This window comes from Penicillium daleae (genome assembly GCF_028827525.1).
Source record: "Penicillium daleae strain IBT 16125 chromosome Unknown utg000005l_segment0_segment0, whole genome shotgun sequence".
Lineage (NCBI taxonomy): Eukaryota > Fungi > Ascomycota > Eurotiomycetes > Eurotiales > Aspergillaceae > Penicillium > Penicillium daleae.
In genome coordinates, this window is record NW_026623153.1 from 3770905 (window position 1) to 3788823 (window position 17919).

The following is a 17919-nucleotide window of genomic DNA, read 5'->3' on the forward strand; positions in this document are numbered from 1 at the left end:
GGAAAGAGAAATCTTCGTTGTGGCGTATTCAACAGTTGGTATCTCCAATATAGCTACAAGGCTATGGAATATGACAATGGAGGCAAAGAGAATGCTAAGGAGAGGAGGAATCCAACAAGAAAGGAAAAGGAAAAGAAAAGGAGGGAATCTCGGCGAAAATGGGGGTGTCCAAGTAAAGTAGAAAGAGACCAAAAAGAGACAATGATGGATGAAACTCCAATGAAAAACAGACCCTCCAAGAGAACGCCGCGATGGAAGACCCGGTCCCAAATATCCAATTCCCATGTAACATTAAACCACGGTCTCAGACCGTTCGCCCTCTGCAATGACGGGCACTCCCAATCCTCGATCGGGGCTCTGCAAGACAAGTTGCTCGTGACGCCGGGCACGGAGGAAGTCACTGACGGCGCGAATCAAGATGAACCATCCGACAATCATAAGAACGTACGATATCCACTCGCTGGTGGTGATGCCCGATAGAGCGCCGCCGCCATCACCGCCAGCGCTCTCACCAACGGAGTTGGGATCGAAATTGTGGCTGTTGGGATCAGGGGGCGCCACGTATTGATCACTGCCAGTATCGCCGCCCGAAGACTCACTGCCGCCTTTCATATAGAAACCGTATTGAACAAGGGTAAGGCCGAGACCCGCTCGACTGCCATTCTTTGCGGCGTGGGTGGTATGCAGGAGGTACGTCAACAGGAAACCGACGAGTTGGAACGACATAGAGATCATGGCGTTCCACACAAAGGAGAACACGGATCCAACAGGCAGGCCATCCACATACACCTCGTCGGAAGAGATGCCGGGCGCAACGATCGTGGTCTCCCAGTATGGGGGTGTCGCATCAGCAGCGGCTTCCTCGTAAGACTAAAAAAAGCAATTATATTAGCCCAAACCATCACAGATCACAGCCTCACAATAGTATATCGGGGATTAACTTACAGGAGGCAGATCCTCGTTCTTCTCGCCTCGTTCTGGCTTGGCGGCCAGATTGGCAAACACTCCATCATTCGATTGGGCGACCGATCGACTGCCCCCAGATGCTGGGGTCGTAAAAGTAGGCAGTAAAGTCGGTCGGCGTGGCAGTGGTGAGGCACGAGGTTCCTCTTGTCCATCGATCCTGGCATCCGAGGAGGACGCTGACGACGCCACTTGACCGTAGCCGGCGGGTGACCCGGCATCCGGATTGGCACGCATCAACCGCTGCCTATCGTCGGGCTCCTCGTCATCTTCAGATTCGTCTTCATCGCCAAAGGCGTCGGCAAGGGTCTGATCATCATCATTGTGAAGTGGGTCGCCATGAAGGAGCCGCCTTGAAGATGGGGAAGTCGACCGGGAGCGGGAGCGGAACGAGGGAGGCGGAGAAGTCGGAGTAATATCAGATCGAGTAGGGTTCAACGGGTAGGAATGCGAGTGGTCGTCTTCATCGTGGGCATTCACCTGAAGGGAAAATGTGGTGTTAGTTTCTGGTCGGAGTCAAATCCGGGGGAGGCAGCGATGGCGCTGCCGGCCAGGACTATGGGATCAGCGTGAGGGGGGTGAGACTCGGGGGATAACGAACCCGTTGATAGCGCTGCGAGCTCATGACGAGCTGAGCGGGAAGGAGTAGAGAGGAGAGCAGTATAGAGGGAGAGAAACGATCGATGATTGTTGAAATGACAAAAGACACACAAAGGGAGCAAGAAACCAGCGACAGAGGAACAGAGAGAGTAGCAGAGAGATGTGAGGTGAGGTGGAAGCGCCGGGAAAGAGGAGTCGGGCCTGCCTCAGGCTAGGAAGGCGAGTTTCGCTGACCAACCGGGGCTTGGCATTGTATCCGCGGGTTTCGCGATGCTTTATGTCAGATTGTCAGTAGACCACGCCTCATCTAAATCATTCACACACTACCACCCACCATGTCCAGGCCACAGGTATGTGTCTATTGCGCTTCTGACGTTCAACGCTGCATTCGCGATACAATGTCCCAGCATTGAAAAATCTCCATCTCACAATACTACCCTACAGACGCTCAACCCGCGCTCCCTCCAATCTCGCCTCTCCCACATCCTCCAACACTGGCCCACAGACCCCGTCCGTCCAGCCTCAGTCTCAGTCCAAACCTACCTCCAAAACCAACTAGCCCAGAACAAGAGCACAAATAGCTCCTCACAGTCTCCATCCACGCCAACTTCCCAAGCCATCCCCAAAATCTCCGAGTCCTCCGTGAACGCGCTCTCTGTGCTCCTGGAAAACCGTTTCGCGAATAAATACCCCCTGTCGCAAAAGATTCGCTACCCGGCGAGCGACCCCGAGCACTATGATAATCTGATTCGGGAATTTGAGGAGGCGCCGAATCGGGATTGGTTTGGGCGGTTGCGCAAGAGATTGGGTGGATTGTTGCGGTTGCAGTGATTGCATTGCGACTGCTTGATATTCACGTTTACTGTATAAAAGTGGGGGGCATTCTCTCCTCCCATGAGTCTCTGTTATGGTTGGGGATTAGAAGGGGCTTTTTTGAGGGATTTGCATGGCCTGTATCAATATCTTGAAATCTTGTTTTGGGCGACAATTACTGTATCACTACTCCATGTACGAAAAATTAGACAAGAATAATCTCAGATCAACTGGAAAAGAGGTTATAGTGGACAAGCGCCGAGTCAATTCGCCTGTACATATGTAGTATAGTAGAGTAACTCCACAAGTGACGACGAAATTTGCTATATACAATGACCCAATTGATATAATATGCACGCTCCGGGAGAATCAAAACTTTCCAAAAGAAAAGACATGCAAAAAACCAGTGACAAGTACGAAAATTTTTTACAGCATGGGCTTCAGATCATCGGCGACCTTGAACGGAGCCTCAGTCTTGGCTTTGACCTCCTCAACGGTCACGCCATCAGCAATCTCAATCAGAGTCAGACCATCGGTGAAATCAACGTCAAACACGCAGAGATCGGTGATGATCCGGCTGACACAGGCGGGTCCCGTAAGAGGGAACTCGCACTGCTTGACGATCTTGGGGTTACCCTTCTTATCGGTGTGCTCCATGGTGACGACGACCTTGGTTGCGGACGGGTTGGACACGAGATCCATGGCACCGCCGAAGCCCTTGATCTTACCGGGTAGCATCCAGTTGGCTAGATCACCCTTGGCACTAACCTGCATGGCGCCCAGAATGGTCAGGTCGATACGGCCAGAGCGGATCATGCCGAAGGACTCGTCGCTGCCGAAGACAGAGGCACCGGGATTGAGAGTGACGGTCTCTTTGCCGGCATTGATGAGATCAGGGTCCTCCTCGCCCTGCTTGGGGTAGGGACCCAGACCAAGGATACCGTTCTCAGATTGCAGGGTTACCTCGACGGAGGAGTCGACGAAGTTGGGAGCAAGCATAGGCATGCCAATACCCAGGTTGGCGTACATGCCGTTCTTGAATTCCTTCGCGGCACGACGGACAATGCGCTCACGCTTGCTGGCGGTGTCACCCTTGCCCAGCGCCGAGGTATCGGCACCCTCCTCCTTGGCGAAGGTGTACTTCTCGATCTTCTTCTCCGTGGTGCTCTGGATCACACGCTTGACGTAGATACCGGGTAGGTGGATCGCAGCGGGCTCAATCTCACCAGGCTCAACAATGTGCTCGGCCTCAACGATGGTCATCTTGGCGTTGCGGCCCATGGCACCGTTGAAGTTGGCCGCGGCGTAGCGGAACTGGCAGTTACCCAGCTTATCAGCCTTCCAAACCTTGACGAAGGCATAATCACCCTTGATCGCCTCCTCCATGACATAGCTCTTGCCATCGAACACCTTTGTGTCGCGGGGCTGGCTGTACAAGGCGACGGTGCCGTCGTTGTTGTGGCGCAGAGGCAAATCACCAGTCTGAACGACGGTGCCGAAGGCGGCGGGAGTGTAGAACGCAGGGATACCCGCACCACCGGAGCGGCAGCGCTCGGCGAGAGTACCTTGAGGGGTGAGCTCGAGCTCAATCTCACCAGTAAGATACATGCGCTCAAAGGTCTTGTTCTCGCCAACGTAGCTGGCAATCATCTTCTTGATCTGCTTGGACTGCAGGAGCAGGCCGAGGCCGGAGCCGTCGACACCGGCGTTGTTGCTGACGACGGTCAGGCCTTGGATGGAAGAGTTGGCTCGAACAGCATTGATCAGGGTGTCGGGCACACCACAGAGTCCGAAACCACCGGCCAATAGTGTAGAGTTGGACTTCATGTCCTTGGTGGCCTCCTCGGCGGAGGCGAAGACCTTGTTGATCGCGGCGCGGCGAACACTGCTGGAGAAGGTGCGAGCAAGGAAGCGCTGGTGCTGTAAGGGTACACGACGGCGTCAGTCTCTTCGTGAGTAGCTATGGGGAGAAGATCCAAACGTACCTTGGCCGGATCAGCAGAGAACTGCCGCGCCATGCGCAGGCAGGTTGCTACTTGAGAAGGCATGGCGAGTTGCTGCGATTGGGATAGCTGGAGGATAGTAGGTGCAATAGAGGCAGGACGGAAATGCAAGAGGGGATGTAAGACCAGCAGGAAGCACACAGCAACAATGCGGATGGCAAATGCGATACCGGCAGGTGGTTGCTCTTATAGTCCCGGGCGGCGGCAGTGGGTGCGGAATAGAAGCCGGATGTTCTTCGTGTTGCCCTCTTCCCCGGACATTCCCACATTTCCCCGCAGGAAGCTCCATTGCCTCTCCAATTTCCCTAGGCGCCTCAAATATGCTATGATAGGCCATTTACGGACGTTTAAACCGTCGGAAACTATAAGAGTCACTTTCAGCACTATATTTATCTGATTTTCAATCACTTTGATTCGATCTTGAGCAAAGATTATATTGAGAACAGCAGCCGAAGTGACAGCCGATCCGATTCCGATCCGCGGGCCGCCGGTGGCTGACTCATCTGGAAGCCTGAAGCACATCATACCAAGCCTCGAGTTCTGTCCAAAGTCACTGACATCGACAACTTTGACCCAGTCCATAGGACAGTGACGGTTTTTGAAACTTTACAGTGTCACCAAGGCATACCGTTGGACAATAAACTCAAAATTCAACCACATACCTACACTATTCTAGAGGACCGCAAGAAACCATCTCAGGTGGTATTACGGAATAGATCCCGAGGAATATCATCAACATGATCGGTCATTCATGGTATCTTCTGTTTATGTACAACTGACAAAAAATATTCTTCTCGCACATGCAAGAATATCACAAGACATAGCACGGTCATGACGGAATGAGAGGGAAAGTGGGATAGGATAGCGATGAATAGAAGTGCCGTGAAATCGCCGAGGGGCATCACGGCATCGAAACATTCGGGAAGAGTCGTACACAATCGTGTTGGGGGATGTAGTCTCCTGTCCTCGCGTAACGAACGGTACAGAGAACTACCACTGTGCATCATCTTTCTTGAGTTCGTTCATGTAGGCCTGCTTCTCCTCAGCGGCTGTAGGCCAGGGCGATTTGGACCCATCGTTGTTATGGTCTGTCGAGCTTTCTTGGTAGGATGGCGGGTCCATGTTGACATCTTCAGTAATCCCTGGTGACTGAACATCCTCCATGGCTATTGGTAGCTCGGTGTTTTCAGTCTCCACGTTCGGTTTGAATTCGGGGATGTCGCGAGAGACAGGATCAACCAGGCGATCTTTCATGGTGTCGTTAATGTAGACTAGGAAGTAGGGGGTAGGTGGGTTATTGGTCTCAGTATTCTTGAAGATTTCGTCCAAGTTCTGGACCTCGGTCACATATTCGTCATTGTACTTGCGCCAGACATCCTTGCGGAAGTCGTGGATGTAGATCCAGTAGTGACCAAAAGAGACGGAACCGTGATGCACAAAGACGGCGTATAGTCGGTATGGAAGTTTCCTGAAACTGGAGAATTGGTTGGAAAGCATGGCTTGAGTGTTCTGGATTTCTTGATCGACGGCTGCGAAATAAAATTTAGCAGGTTATAAGGAACCAGGCTGATTGACGGTAGGGTCCTTACACTGAAGCTCGCTCTGCACGGTCTGGGAAAGCTGGTCGAGCTCATTGAGGAGCTCCGGTTTGATCTCCAGGTTGCCGTCGCTTTCGATAGCAGCAACATCCTCAAGCACCTTTTTAGTACCACTGAAGAGTTCCGTCATTTCGAGAAGGTCATCATCCTATGTACTGCATTAGCTTCTGGAATTCAATGATGATTTGTGAAGCCGATCGTACATGCTCTCGCAACAGTTCCGCTCGACGAGCTTGAAGCGCCTTGAGGGTACTCTTCCATTCCCAACACTGACGACGGCGATTCATCACTTCCGGCTTGGTGGTATCCATGTACCGGTCAAGGTAGATGAGTTGTAGCAAGTCCAAGTGGTGCGTTGACTTGAACGAGCTCTTCTTCACGGGATCAAACTGAACGCGTTGCACCTGGATCTGCAAGATCGGAGGAATGTTGGTGATGGATCCGTACTGCTCGGCCTCTCCATTCTCAACGCTGATCTTTTGCACATCGAATGCACCGTCGATGGCTGCATAGATATCACGCGACCCGCCAGCCACATCGACCTTGATGTCGCACCATCTTTCCTCCTTGGATCGCGTGCCTCCTGCGGTGGTGATGTAAGACCGGGTTCGACCATAAAACAAGCTGGCAGATGTCAGTGAACGACATAGGTATTTGGAAGTTCAGGGTTTACCCACTCCTTGATTTGATCGACCTGTTCCCCGTCGCTGTCGATTCTCAGCGGCTTGATGGCACACTGACTCTGGAAAAGGACGTTGTTGATCACTTCGGTGACATCCTGCTGGGCACCAATCTCGACTTCTTCAATCAACTGCTTTTGACGATCCACTTCCGGGATCGGACGTGGGGGTACCGGTGGCGGGTGGTTAGGGGCCTCGGGATGCAGTGGGGTGGCGCCGACGGTCTCGAATGCATCCCCATCGGGTTCTGATGTTGGTGGCGAAAGCGGGCCACCTTTTCTATCCTCGTCGTCTTTGTTTTCGGCCGGAAGCGCAGATTCCGCATTAGGAATCGCTTCTGACACGAGTGTGGCATCACTGCCAATATCACTGGGATTAGAGGCTTTCGAGAGCGGTGTTCCGTTTTCCGGAGCTGTTTGCTCTTCAGTTCGCTCTTCAGCAATAGTGAGAGGAGGTCCGAGAGGTCCCAGAATGGGTCTTCCATCGACGTCACCGAGGCTCTGAGATTTTGAGATGGTTGATCTCCGACGGATGGCAGCTTCCCCTCCCGGACTGATCAAGGTCAAACGTGCCAGCTCTTGCCCAGGAGTTACTGAAGACTGTGCCGACGTGATCATACTGTCAAACAGACTCCGGAGTTCACTAAGGACTGCAAATAATTAGCTTTCATTTCAAGACTTTTGACAGGCCGAAATCAGGAAACTTACATTTGAGTGACCGCTCTACTTCTTTCTTGGCCACTTTACGGGACCCAACCTGCTTTTGAGCCATGATTGATTCGTCGTTCACGTCCATTTGGTGCTTCTCGAAATGCATGACCATGTCGCGGAATGGACGGACCGAAAAATAGAACTGGAGAAGGCTGTTTAGATAGCAGGTGTTGCCGATGTTTTGCAGGCCGACAGGCCATTCCACCAGGTTGCGATCTGGCTCACTCGAGATTCCAGCCATGTTACGCAACATCGGGCTATCCATGTTCTTAGCAATGATCGACAAAGCGCGGTTGTAGATGTCGGCTTGGCCTGGGTTTTCATCGATGCAGATCGTGTAGGCTGCCATGATAGCGCCGTCGTCGGCGGTGCGATCTGGAATCTGGAGTAAGCGGTAGGCGTCCCCGATATCCATTTCTCCTGCAATAGTCTCCCCAGTGGCAATGTAGTGCTCTAGCATATTGGACTTGCGGCTCTCCGCGATGAGCTTGAGAGCGCGAACGGCGAGGTCTTTGCACGAGGGATTGTCGTTCAGCTTTGCAGTGTACATGGTGATGATGAAGTCGTCTGGAGTGTTGTCTTCGACACCCAAAAATACCTGGGCTTGCTCAACAGTGGAAACTCGGTCTTCTGACACGGCCTTGATACGGTCACTGCCTCTGCTGGCACCTATCCGCCACAAGTGCTGGCGGGACTCATTCTCTTTCTCCGGCGAGGTAGAACTCAGGTAAGCATAGAACTTCCCAATGATGTTGTCTTCGGTGAGGGTGTAGTCGTTATGCCACAGCCCAAAGTACCTGTACGAGTCAACAAGATCATCATCCGTGTATTTTCCTTCCGAGTAAGCAACTGCGACGGCCTGCTCGATTATCTCATAATCCTCCCCACCGCGCAGAGTAGCGATTGCTTTCAGGCATTGCAAATACAGCGGAGCTCGTCCCGGGTCGACTGAGACTTGTCGATCGTATGCTTCAATAATCGCCGAGGCGGCCATATCCTCTGTGGCGCCGAGATCCTCGTAAAACCTAGGAGAAAAGCAGATAGTCAGTGATATTCATCACTCAAACGCAGGTCAGTTCCAGGCAGACTGGGGATACTAACGGAGCAGGCGGCATTGCAAATTCGTGGGCGCGGGAAGATTTCGGGTCTAATTCATGCATCAGCTTCGGTGTATCATAGGTCTCCAGGGGCAAGAACGAACACTCCATGGCATCCAGAGCGTAGAAGAGGTCATTCGTCGACAGGGAGGGAAGCGCAGGGAAATTGACACCCCTCTTCTCGGAAGTGGGTCGCTGGTGAAGCAAACAGAGTAGTTCCTGGATTATGTCGTCGAGAAAAATCGGCTCGGTGTCCTGGTAAGGCTGCATCGACCAGGGGTTAGGGGATGGCGGTTGCCAGCTACCAGCATCCTATCAGAAAAGTTAGTGAAAGAGGCAATATGACAGGATATATAAGAATATTGAAAGCACTGACAGCGTCGTAGACAAACCCCAAGAACTCCAACACGTCTTTACACGCAGTTCCCTCCAGTCCAAATGATAGCATGAACCTCTTATTGGCGGACGAGATCGCCTTACTCCGCTCGTGGCTATGAAGAGCATTATGAAGATAGAGGCGCAGGTTATCTAGGACAGTAATGGGCGCGGGAATGGCCATGCCCTCAAGCCGCTCTGGTTGTGCTGCGATTGCCTCTTCTGCACGCTCGCGAATCAATTCTGGATCGCTCAACAGCTCTAGAAACTGCGGAGTAATAAGAGGCGACAGAATCCGGAGTGAGACCATCGCCGAGCAGGAAAGATGAGAGCACTGATAGTGGTATGTCTCAACCACCTGCCCTTTATCCGTCACCTCTTCCGCCATTCGACTACCCTGCTGTCGGCCCGATTTGTACACAAAATGGTGCAAATGCTCTGAAATCTTGGCTACAGCAAATGCATTGCCACTTGTGGTGTGACTGACTACCACCTGTAAGTGGTAGCGACATTTCGAGCAGACAGCTGATAGCTTGGACGATGTTCCCGGTCTCCGTCTCTGCTCAGCCTTTGCCAGGTATGTTTGATTCTCCTTTGTCACATATGTGTGTTGACAAGCATGAGGCGAGACGAAGTCGGAGGTCTTGTCGCCATCCTCTGGGTGTACTGGTGGGACCTGTGAAAGCAGGTTGAGGCCAGTACCCGGCAGGTGTGCAGGATCGTATAGCCGGATGTCTTCCGCCAAGCGGGGAGCTGTCTTGCCTATACATTGCAGCGGGATAACTTGTCAGCAGACTTATCTACAATGATGAGGTCGAAAGAAGGATTCCTTCATGTTATAGTTGCTCACCTGGCCGCTGTGGAGGCACCATGACGACGGATCTATTGACGCAGCGCCGCGCGACTCAAAGCTTTCCCCTTTTCTTATGGAGCAAACCTGGGCACTCCCAAATGCAAATCACCCATGCGGACCCAGGAAATACTTTTGGGCCCCCGCGATGGAACGGTGTTTCGTGGAAGGGGACGGGCTGGCGGAGAGACAGCGGGGAGCCCACCACGCTGGGTAGCAGTGGGCGGTAAGCTTGCACCCGTTGTTGAAGGAGACACAGCTGCAGCCTTGATGGATGGAGATTTGCAGGCCTGAATCAAGCAGAAAGGATCTATCAAGATGCAAACGCAACGTGATTTCGAAAAATAAAATTGGGACGTGTTATTGTGACTCTTTCGAAACAGAACAGCCGTTAGAGCTTCATGGGTTGATTGCCATATCAATAGGGCGGTGTACAAGGCGGTCAAGTGCAGCAAAATGGAGTCCCGAAATCCCAGCTCGACCACACCTCCGTCCGCCTCCAAGTCGCAGCTCATCCCTCCCCGCGATACCATGGCGAACCACGAAGAGGACCACCACTACCACCCCCAGGATGCTGTCTCAGCAGCCGTCAAGACCACCATGCTAACTGGTAGTGTTGGTCTCTTTGCCTCGGCGGTGCAGAACACCCTGGTGAGGCAGAACGTCGGCCCGCTGGGTATCTTCATGCGCAGCGGTAGCACCATCACTATCCTCGGTACGAAGTCCCTGTCGAATGGGTTTCTGGGTCGGCCAATGCTAACATGACCGCTCGTCTAGCCGCAATGGGTGGTACCTACGAGTTCGCCAAGACCGCCTCGGCCAACCTGCGCGAGAAGCAGGACCCTGTGAACACTGCCATCGGTGGTTTCTTCTCTGGTGCGATTCTGGGTCTCCGAGGTCAGTCACAAGCACGCATAGATGATAGGAACGCAATTGGTCTGGACCGGTGGCATACTGACGCTTCTCCAGCCCGCTCCCTCCCCGCCGTTCTGGGTTACGGTGTGGCCCTCTCCACCGGCATGTTCGCGTTCGACTACACCGGTGGCTCCCTGTTCGGATACAGCAAGGACAAGACTGAGGATGAGTTCGACCGCCGGACGAAGCTGCGCAAAGCTTTCCAGACTCCCGCCGAGCAGACCTTTGCTGAATTGGGTGAGGGACGCGGTACGTTTTCACCAATGCCTTTTTGACCCCTCGTTCTGTGGGAGTCCCGCATTGAGCAATACTAATGGCATTCTGACAGGCATCTACGCCCCCGGCTACGAGGAGCGCCGTGCAGAGCGGATCAAGGAGGCATATGGCATTGAGGTCCCCAGATCCCCAGTCCCCGCATCATAAAAGCCTATTCCCTTTTTCCTCCGATATTCTTGATCCCGCCCTGCCTCCTTCTATCCCAGTCTCGTTGTGTAAATTACCCACTTTTCATCATGTTGCCTTAGCATGCAGGATAAATCAATCCGAAACCAATTTCTTATTCGTGAATCTGAGTGACGTAGACCTATTTGTACGTCTGTGTGGGTAGGGAGGGAGGGGTTTGGCCGTGCACCCAGCTCAGGTCATTAGACAGCCATTCTGGTGGGATTGGATCCATTGGATGAACCTGACTAGAATTTGCGAATGTCTCATAGGTCCGATCCTTTCGTGGATATCAAATAGCCACTCCTCGTGTGGGCGGCTTCTGCGATCGACTTTGGGGTTCGTGGAGTTGTGGAGGGGGATGATGTGCAAGGCGGCCAATGATGACGGAGCCATATCAAACTCACCTCAACACACTTCAGAGCCATTATGATTCTACCGCATAGCTGCAGCCAGACAGCTTCGCTCATGATCACCGCTCTGGAAACTCTGAATTTCTCCAGGACAGTCGAAACTGGAATTTTCCAATCATGATCTTATCCGACGATGACCTTTCCTATGGATTACGTCGATCTTGATATCGCAGATTTGTCACTGACAAGCCACCGGACAGGAAGGTCCACAGAGCAAACTCCAGGACACCGACAGATACAGATATGGCATTGATTGACTCAAATAAACTCGAAGCTCACCCGGTTGCTATGTACTGTGACAAACTTATCTCGATGCAACTGCCGGGTGTCTCTCAAGTACTGGGGTCCAGTGATCCTTCCGCAGAACGAACACAACTACAGTACTACAGGAGTTGTGGCAAGCGTCGCAAAGTTGACCTGCATCATCAGGCCGTCGGAAGTATCGGGCTGCATCGGTACGGAGCTCATGTCCTCCGCAAGGGGCAAACCACGTTTTTCGAGCAAGCTTCGAAACTGTTCCCTCGAGTGCCGACAGCGTTGGACCCTCGACGTCATGCACTATTCACAGGGCAGATCAGGGGAGGGGAGAGTAAATCCCCCCTTTTCAACCTTTTCTACTCCGTACAAGTTGACGGGCCTCGGACGGGGCTGAGCCTCAGATCGCGTGGATCATGCTCGCATGAAGCAAGCCCATTTGGCTGTGGCACCCTTCTTTTTATCCTTCCAGAGGGGACCTTTGCAGGGCCAACAGCACCCCAGCGCCTCGGCATGGCGGAGCCACCTTCGTCAGCCACGTTGACCATCCAGGCAGACAAATATTAACTTGCCCGTGGGCTTAGACAACCTCATGAAGTATCCGGAATACTTCATAGGGCGTCTTGACTGGAGACAAAATCTCTGAATGGGGGGTTCTCCCCTTCTTCCATAGTCCTGCGGAACCCGCAGTGCCAGAGGAGACCAGAGAGTTCGAACATCTTGGCCCGTTCGGTCATGATTTCCGCCAGTGTAGGTCCTCGACGTCAACCATCGTGATTAATGCGAATTAACTTTCAGGTGGTGCATCTTTCCCCTCAATCTGAGCCGGGCATCCCGAAAAGCAGGACCAACTGGTGGATGAACGGAAGTCCACCAAGGAGTCGTATTGGAGTATTGTAGTCACTCATTGTAACTGGGTGCCACAGTAGTGACTGTAAACTGGGTACTCTCCCGTTTATACAACGGCCGTTCAAAAGTCTGAAACAAGAGACCAAGCGAAAAGACCATCTAAATATGCTGCGACTTTACATTTCTATCAGATCTTTCTGAATATCTTTTGAAGCCTCTTTCTAGATATTCCCGGCAGTTTTATTCAACTTGCCTTTTAATGTATAGCTGATGAGAGGGGGTTGAACTTGTCCGGGTGTTCAAACTTACGGAACGCCACTGTACAACGGGGCGAGTTAGGAGGAGGGGGTCCATTTGTGTATTGGGTTTCCTGGTCGTCATCACTCGATCGCATCCCTCTCCTCGTAGACGTCATTCCCACACCATCTTTCATACTATGCGATCGATCCCCGGAGACTACTCTTTTTTGTGCTCTTGGGACAATTCCAACAATTCATATCTCACGTCTTTCCTCAATTCCCCTTCTTACCTTAACCCCCCCCTTTTCTCTCTCTCTCCCTATTCTGCAGTTCGGCGCCGTCGATAGTCCTGTGGGGCGAGCGAAATTGATCTCCCGTCGTCAAGCCTGTTCGACGAACTCCCCGCAAAAGAGCCCAGGCCCCAAGCCTCGCCGGTCGCTGGGTAACCAGAAATCCCCCTCTTCCTCAGGGCAAAGCCAACGGCCTAAAAAAAAAACCTCCGAGGACCAGGCTTCATCCAAGACTCATTATTCCCCTTGCTTGAATCTTTTGATTCTCACTTTCCACCACCAAGATCTCCTACTCTCCCCTTTTCCATTCACCCCCGTCACTCCTGTTGATCTCCCCAAACTCCGGTCTGCATCTCCGACATCCTCGACCTCTCATTTCCCCATTTACCACGTTCCCGTCATGGCGATGGCCGCGCGGCCACAGACCCCCGTGCAGGATGCATACCCAATCCCGCACCCAAACGAGACGGGGGCCCTGATCCGCGGGTATAGCACCGGCCGTTCCTCGTCGCGACCCAACTCCTTTGCCGGCAACGGCTCGGCCTTCCGCTACGGTAACCTCGACCAGTCGTCCCAACTCGCCCATAACCCGCGCTTCAAGGAGGACTTTGACACGCCCAGTCGTCGCAGCTCGGTCTTGATTGATGGTCCCTCTGGAGGCGGTGCTGGAGTACAGCGCTCAGCCTCACTCATGTCCCCGGGCCCGTCGCGCTCAGGCACACTCCAGAAGAAGGCCTCCCTGAGCAAGAAATCCAGTTTACGACGCAATGGGAGTCGGCGCTCCACGAGCGCGGGCAGTGTGCGAAGCCTCAGCTTGGGCGACCGAGAGAAATATCACTCGGACGGCGTGGAGGATGTGAACAGCGCATTCACGGTTCCTATCCCGACTACTGGCAACCCGACGGAGGTGTTGGCGAACCGCTTTCAAGGTACGTTCTTGCAGCTGGACAATGCTTTCTCTTGGATAGCTGAAGTTTACTGACACGTCCCCTTCCTCCGTAGCATGGCGCAAGATTCTGAAGGATCTGATCATCTTCTTCAAGGAAGTACAAAAGTCCTACGAAACCAGATCGAAGCTCTTCCTCTCCGCCTCTCATGTGACGAACAACCAAACTGTCCCCCCGGCGTTCCTACAATCTGGTGGCCTTGCCGATGCGACCGAGATTCTCCAGCATTTCCAGCGTCAGGGATACACTGAGGCCAACAAGGCCGTGGAGGTGGAGATTGAGGTAATCAGTCAGTTGACGGGTCTCCGAAGCGATCTCCAGAAGAAGACCAAGGAGATCAAGAGTCTCTCGGGCGACTTCAAGACCACCGTGGAAAAGGAACTTGATGGCACCCGCAAGGCGGTGCGCAATCTTCATGAGTCGCTGGGCCTGGTGGACAACGATCCCTCTGCGACCTCCGGCAAGGGCGATCCCTTCTTGATGCGCCTGAATGTCGAGCGACAGGTGGAAAAGCAGATCGAGGAGGAAAACTATCTTCATCGGGTTTGTTGCCTCCTACTCAGTGATTGGAATGATATGAGCTAACATTTTTACCCTTTTCCGTTACAGGCGTACTTGAATCTGGAAAACTCCGGTCGGGAACTCGAATCGATCGTCGTCAGCGAGATCCAAAAGGCCTACAATGCCTATGCCAGTATCCTTAAGAGGGAAGCTGATGAGGCTTATGATACGGTGGAGAAGCTGCGTGCGGGACCGATTTCGATGCCACAAGATCACGAGTGGAATGCCTTTGTCGCCGGCACTGACGAACTCGTAGACCCGCGCATCCCGCTGCGCAATGTGGAGAACATCACGTACGACGGCAAGGATCACCCGGCGGCAGCAGAGGTGCGCGCGGGGATGCTGGAACGCAAGAGCAAGTACCTGAAGAGTTATACTCCTGGTTGGTACGTGCTGTCGCCGACGCATCTACACGAATTCAAGTCGGCCGACCGTGTAGCGTGGCAGACTCCCGTCATGTCACTTTATCTGCCAGAGCAAAAGCTGGGCTCCCATTCGCAGGAAGACTCTAGCTCCCACAAGTTCATGTTGAAGGGCCGACAGACCGGTGCCATGCACCGCGGTCACTCGTGGGTGTTCCGTGCCGAGTCCCACGAAACCATGATGTCCTGGTATGAGGACATTGAAAGTCTCAGCAACAAGACGGGCGAAGCACGCAATGCATTTGTGCGGCGACACGTTCGTAGTGTGAGCGGTCGCTCGGTCAGCAGCGAGGTGATGGAGGATGACGAGGCTGATCGGACCCCGTACTCCGCCGAGTCCGTGGTTCTGGGCCAGGAACGGCCCACCTCAGCCACCCGCCAGCCCGGCGGGGCCTTCCCGAGTGACGTCCAGATCGATCGGCATCTCCAAGCGCCGCTGTCCCCATCCAGCGGTGACAGCTCTGCCGGCAGGGAGATGATCGCTGCCGCTAGCGCTCTTCCAGACGGTACTGGAGCCGCAGGTCCCTCGCGGTATTACGGCGGTCGCGAATCGGGCACCGCATCTCCACAACCAACCAATGATGACGGCTCAATCAAGGTGGACCACTCTCGGTCCCGGATGAGTCGCCATGACAGCTACTACGGAGACTGGATGGGACCTACCGCCATAGTAGCCCTGCAGAAGAAGAGCCAGCTGGCTGAAGCGGCAAATGCAGATGCTCGCGAGATCCGTTCGGACGGAGACCACAACTCCGTGGTGGCCATGCCTGGGGTCGTAGAGGGTGCAGACCGCCGTGAATCTTCCGCGCCGCCGCAGGTTGCTCGTCGGGAGAGCGTGTCTACGGTGCCGACCAATACCAACGGCACCGACTACACCAATAACACGCTGGCCACGTCCGTCGACGAAGCGCCCGAGTTCATGAAGAACGGCACTGCCGTGGCTAGTGGCTCCATGCCCTCCAAGAACTACGAGGATGGGTACGCAGTAGCCGGCGCCGCCGGCAGTGCCAAAACGGGCCCAGACTTGAGCCTGCCCAAGCAGGACAGCGTCACGGCTATCGACATGAAGATCCCTGGTCGCTACCCACCCACCAACAATGTGGCCGCATGATATCAATCGTTTCCTTTCTCCCTTTCATTTGATTTTTTCTTCTCTTTTCATTTGTTTCTATCTTCATTTCCTGTATGTCTTTTTTTCATGTCCTCCCCGCCTTTTGGGACCAGAGTGTCCCACTTGTACATGTATCAATTCCCCCAACACCACGATTATTGCCACTACCCTACACTCCAATGCGTCCTAGGTTCCCATTTAGGCGTTTTGGTTCATTCGTTTCTGTCGAGGATATCTCTCTGCCATAGTATTCCTCTACGTACCCGCTCCAAAGCTATAGATCCAGATCCAGATCCTCCCCCGTCGCAGGCGTTCGTTCCGGGTGTTGCAGGCGCTCGGTTACCGGGTCTCTTTCGATTCGTGATTCCCCCGGGATGCGGCGCATCCATGCATTCGTTTCTATTTTCTCGATCTGTGATCTTTTTGGCATGTTTTTATTTCCTGTTTTTTTCTAGAGTGAAGAAATGAAAACGATTTGGTGTGATCTCATAGATGTATATTGCATGAGGGTAGAGCTTTTAGTCTAATCTTCACCTGTACTGTATATGTCATTTGATGGGATTATTCGCTGCAGGATTGGAGTAGTCCACTGGACCTCGGATGAATTGTGTAGTAATAATCAGGTTGACTCTCATGCTTGATTGTGTGTGTGTGTATGTATATGCTGTTGTACCCCTGGACTGATCCCAGGCCTAGACCAGTGGCTGGCTGCAGGATGGGTGACCCGGGGTGGCTAGACCGTGCAGGGCTGGATTGTGTACAGTACATTTCACAAGTGGCGTATCGATATGTACAGTAAGTATGGAGTCCTGGTTTACCGTATGCATACTTGACGGTATCTACTGGTGACTGCTAGGAAGGGCTATCGTCTGGTGATGATGACGGGAGTATATCTCGGGTGTTAGATATCGTCTGTGATTGCCCGAGAGGCCTGGAGAGTGCTTGAGAGATACTTGGAGTTATGCAGATAGGCAGCTTTGACGGTAGTGATCTAATTATCTACTTACTATCTGATATTCTGTCTATACTTTATTCGTGCTCTTTCTGTAGGATTATCCGGTTGTAGTGGAAGGTCTAGCTAGGTACTACGATCATTTCCTCCGTAGAACTCAACCTGGCCGTGCCTCGGGCGGTGGGGGCTAAATCGGACGGGTCGAGTATCAGAAACCAAACCCACTGACCCGGTCAACTGCCAAACTGCCAAATTCCCAAACACGACACAACACCCCCAAACAACCTCAACCCCGTCTTTCCGTCCACCTCATCCACCACCACTCTCTTCCTTCTTCTTCTCCTTCGCCTCCCCTCCGGGAATCTCCTCCCTCTTCTGCTTCTCCTTCTTCCTTCTCCTCTCCACCACCCTCGATCCACGACCTTATCCTTGTACCACCACCGAGCTTGAAAGTATGGGTAGGTGTTTCCCCCCCCCCCCCCCGTCCTGTCTCACTGGGCCCGGTCAGCAGTATATGCGGGCGTCAAATACACGGGCAGTACTCGTGTCCAGCCCAGTTTACCCCGTTGCTTTCTGTCCTGTCCCGAGTGTCTGGCCTGGTCCTTCATACATTATTCGGTCATTCTCAGCTGCTTCCCCCTCCCTTCCCCTTCCTCCCTCCCTCCAATCACCGCTCGTCCCCCTCCCAACCAAACACTGGCCCTTTCGTCTTTCTGACCATCCCCCTCCTCCTGCACCTCCTCCTTCTTCCCTTCCTCTTCCCTTTCCCCCTCCCTTAACCTGTTCTAGTCCTGTTCGGCTAATCCTCCCTTTCTATTTCTTTTCCTCCAACAGC

At 53.2% G+C, this 17919-nt stretch overlaps 6 protein-coding genes across 6 annotated transcripts; 3 read left to right on the forward strand and 3 right to left on the reverse strand.

The window, feature by feature from the left end:
• Positions 1–291: 291 nt before the first annotated feature.
• N7458_005535 (metal homeostatis BSD2 family protein) lies at positions 292–1588 on the reverse strand (the record flags this gene model as incomplete). The annotated part of the gene is made up of 3 exons (XM_056908917.1): positions 292–870; positions 946–1443; positions 1565–1588. 3 exons carry the CDS (start codon positions 1586–1588, stop codon positions 292–294), a joined length of 1101 nt encoding a protein of 366 aa, XP_056767535.1.
• Positions 1589–1898: 310 nt separating this feature from the next.
• N7458_005536 (ubiquinol-cytochrome c reductase complex assembly factor 2) lies at positions 1899–2394 on the forward strand (the record flags this gene model as incomplete). The annotated part of the gene is made up of 2 exons (XM_056908918.1): positions 1899–1913; positions 2008–2394. The coding sequence occupies 2 exons, from the start codon at positions 1899–1901 to the stop codon at positions 2392–2394; spliced, it is 402 nt and encodes a 133-aa protein (XP_056767536.1).
• Positions 2395–2802: 408 nt separating this feature from the next.
• Positions 2803–4424, reverse strand: N7458_005537 (3-oxoacid CoA-transferase; the record flags this gene model as incomplete). Its single annotated transcript, XM_056908919.1, has 2 exons — positions 2803–4296; positions 4362–4424. 2 exons carry the CDS (start codon positions 4422–4424, stop codon positions 2803–2805), a joined length of 1557 nt encoding a protein of 518 aa, XP_056767537.1.
• A 945-nt stretch (positions 4425–5369) lies between these two features.
• N7458_005538 (ubiquitin-specific protease UBP2) lies at positions 5370–9711 on the reverse strand (the record flags this gene model as incomplete). Its single annotated transcript, XM_056908920.1, has 8 exons — positions 5370–5908; positions 5969–6125; positions 6181–6601; positions 6655–7306; positions 7365–8392; positions 8469–8776; positions 8841–9601; positions 9690–9711. 8 exons carry the CDS (start codon positions 9709–9711, stop codon positions 5370–5372), a joined length of 3888 nt encoding a protein of 1295 aa, XP_056767538.1.
• Positions 9712–10145: 434 nt separating this feature from the next.
• On the forward strand, positions 10146–11027 carry N7458_005539 (Tim17/Tim22/Tim23/Pmp24 family protein; the record flags this gene model as incomplete). The annotated part of the gene is made up of 3 exons (XM_056908921.1): positions 10146–10404; positions 10467–10853; positions 10933–11027. The coding sequence occupies 3 exons, from the start codon at positions 10146–10148 to the stop codon at positions 11025–11027; spliced, it is 741 nt and encodes a 246-aa protein (XP_056767539.1).
• A 2464-nt stretch (positions 11028–13491) lies between these two features.
• Positions 13492–16132, forward strand: N7458_005540 (SLM1 family PH domain-containing protein; the record flags this gene model as incomplete). Its single annotated transcript, XM_056908922.1, has 3 exons — positions 13492–14020; positions 14094–14581; positions 14648–16132. 3 exons carry the CDS (start codon positions 13492–13494, stop codon positions 16130–16132), a joined length of 2502 nt encoding a protein of 833 aa, XP_056767540.1.
• Between the last annotated feature and the right edge of the window lie 1787 nt (positions 16133–17919).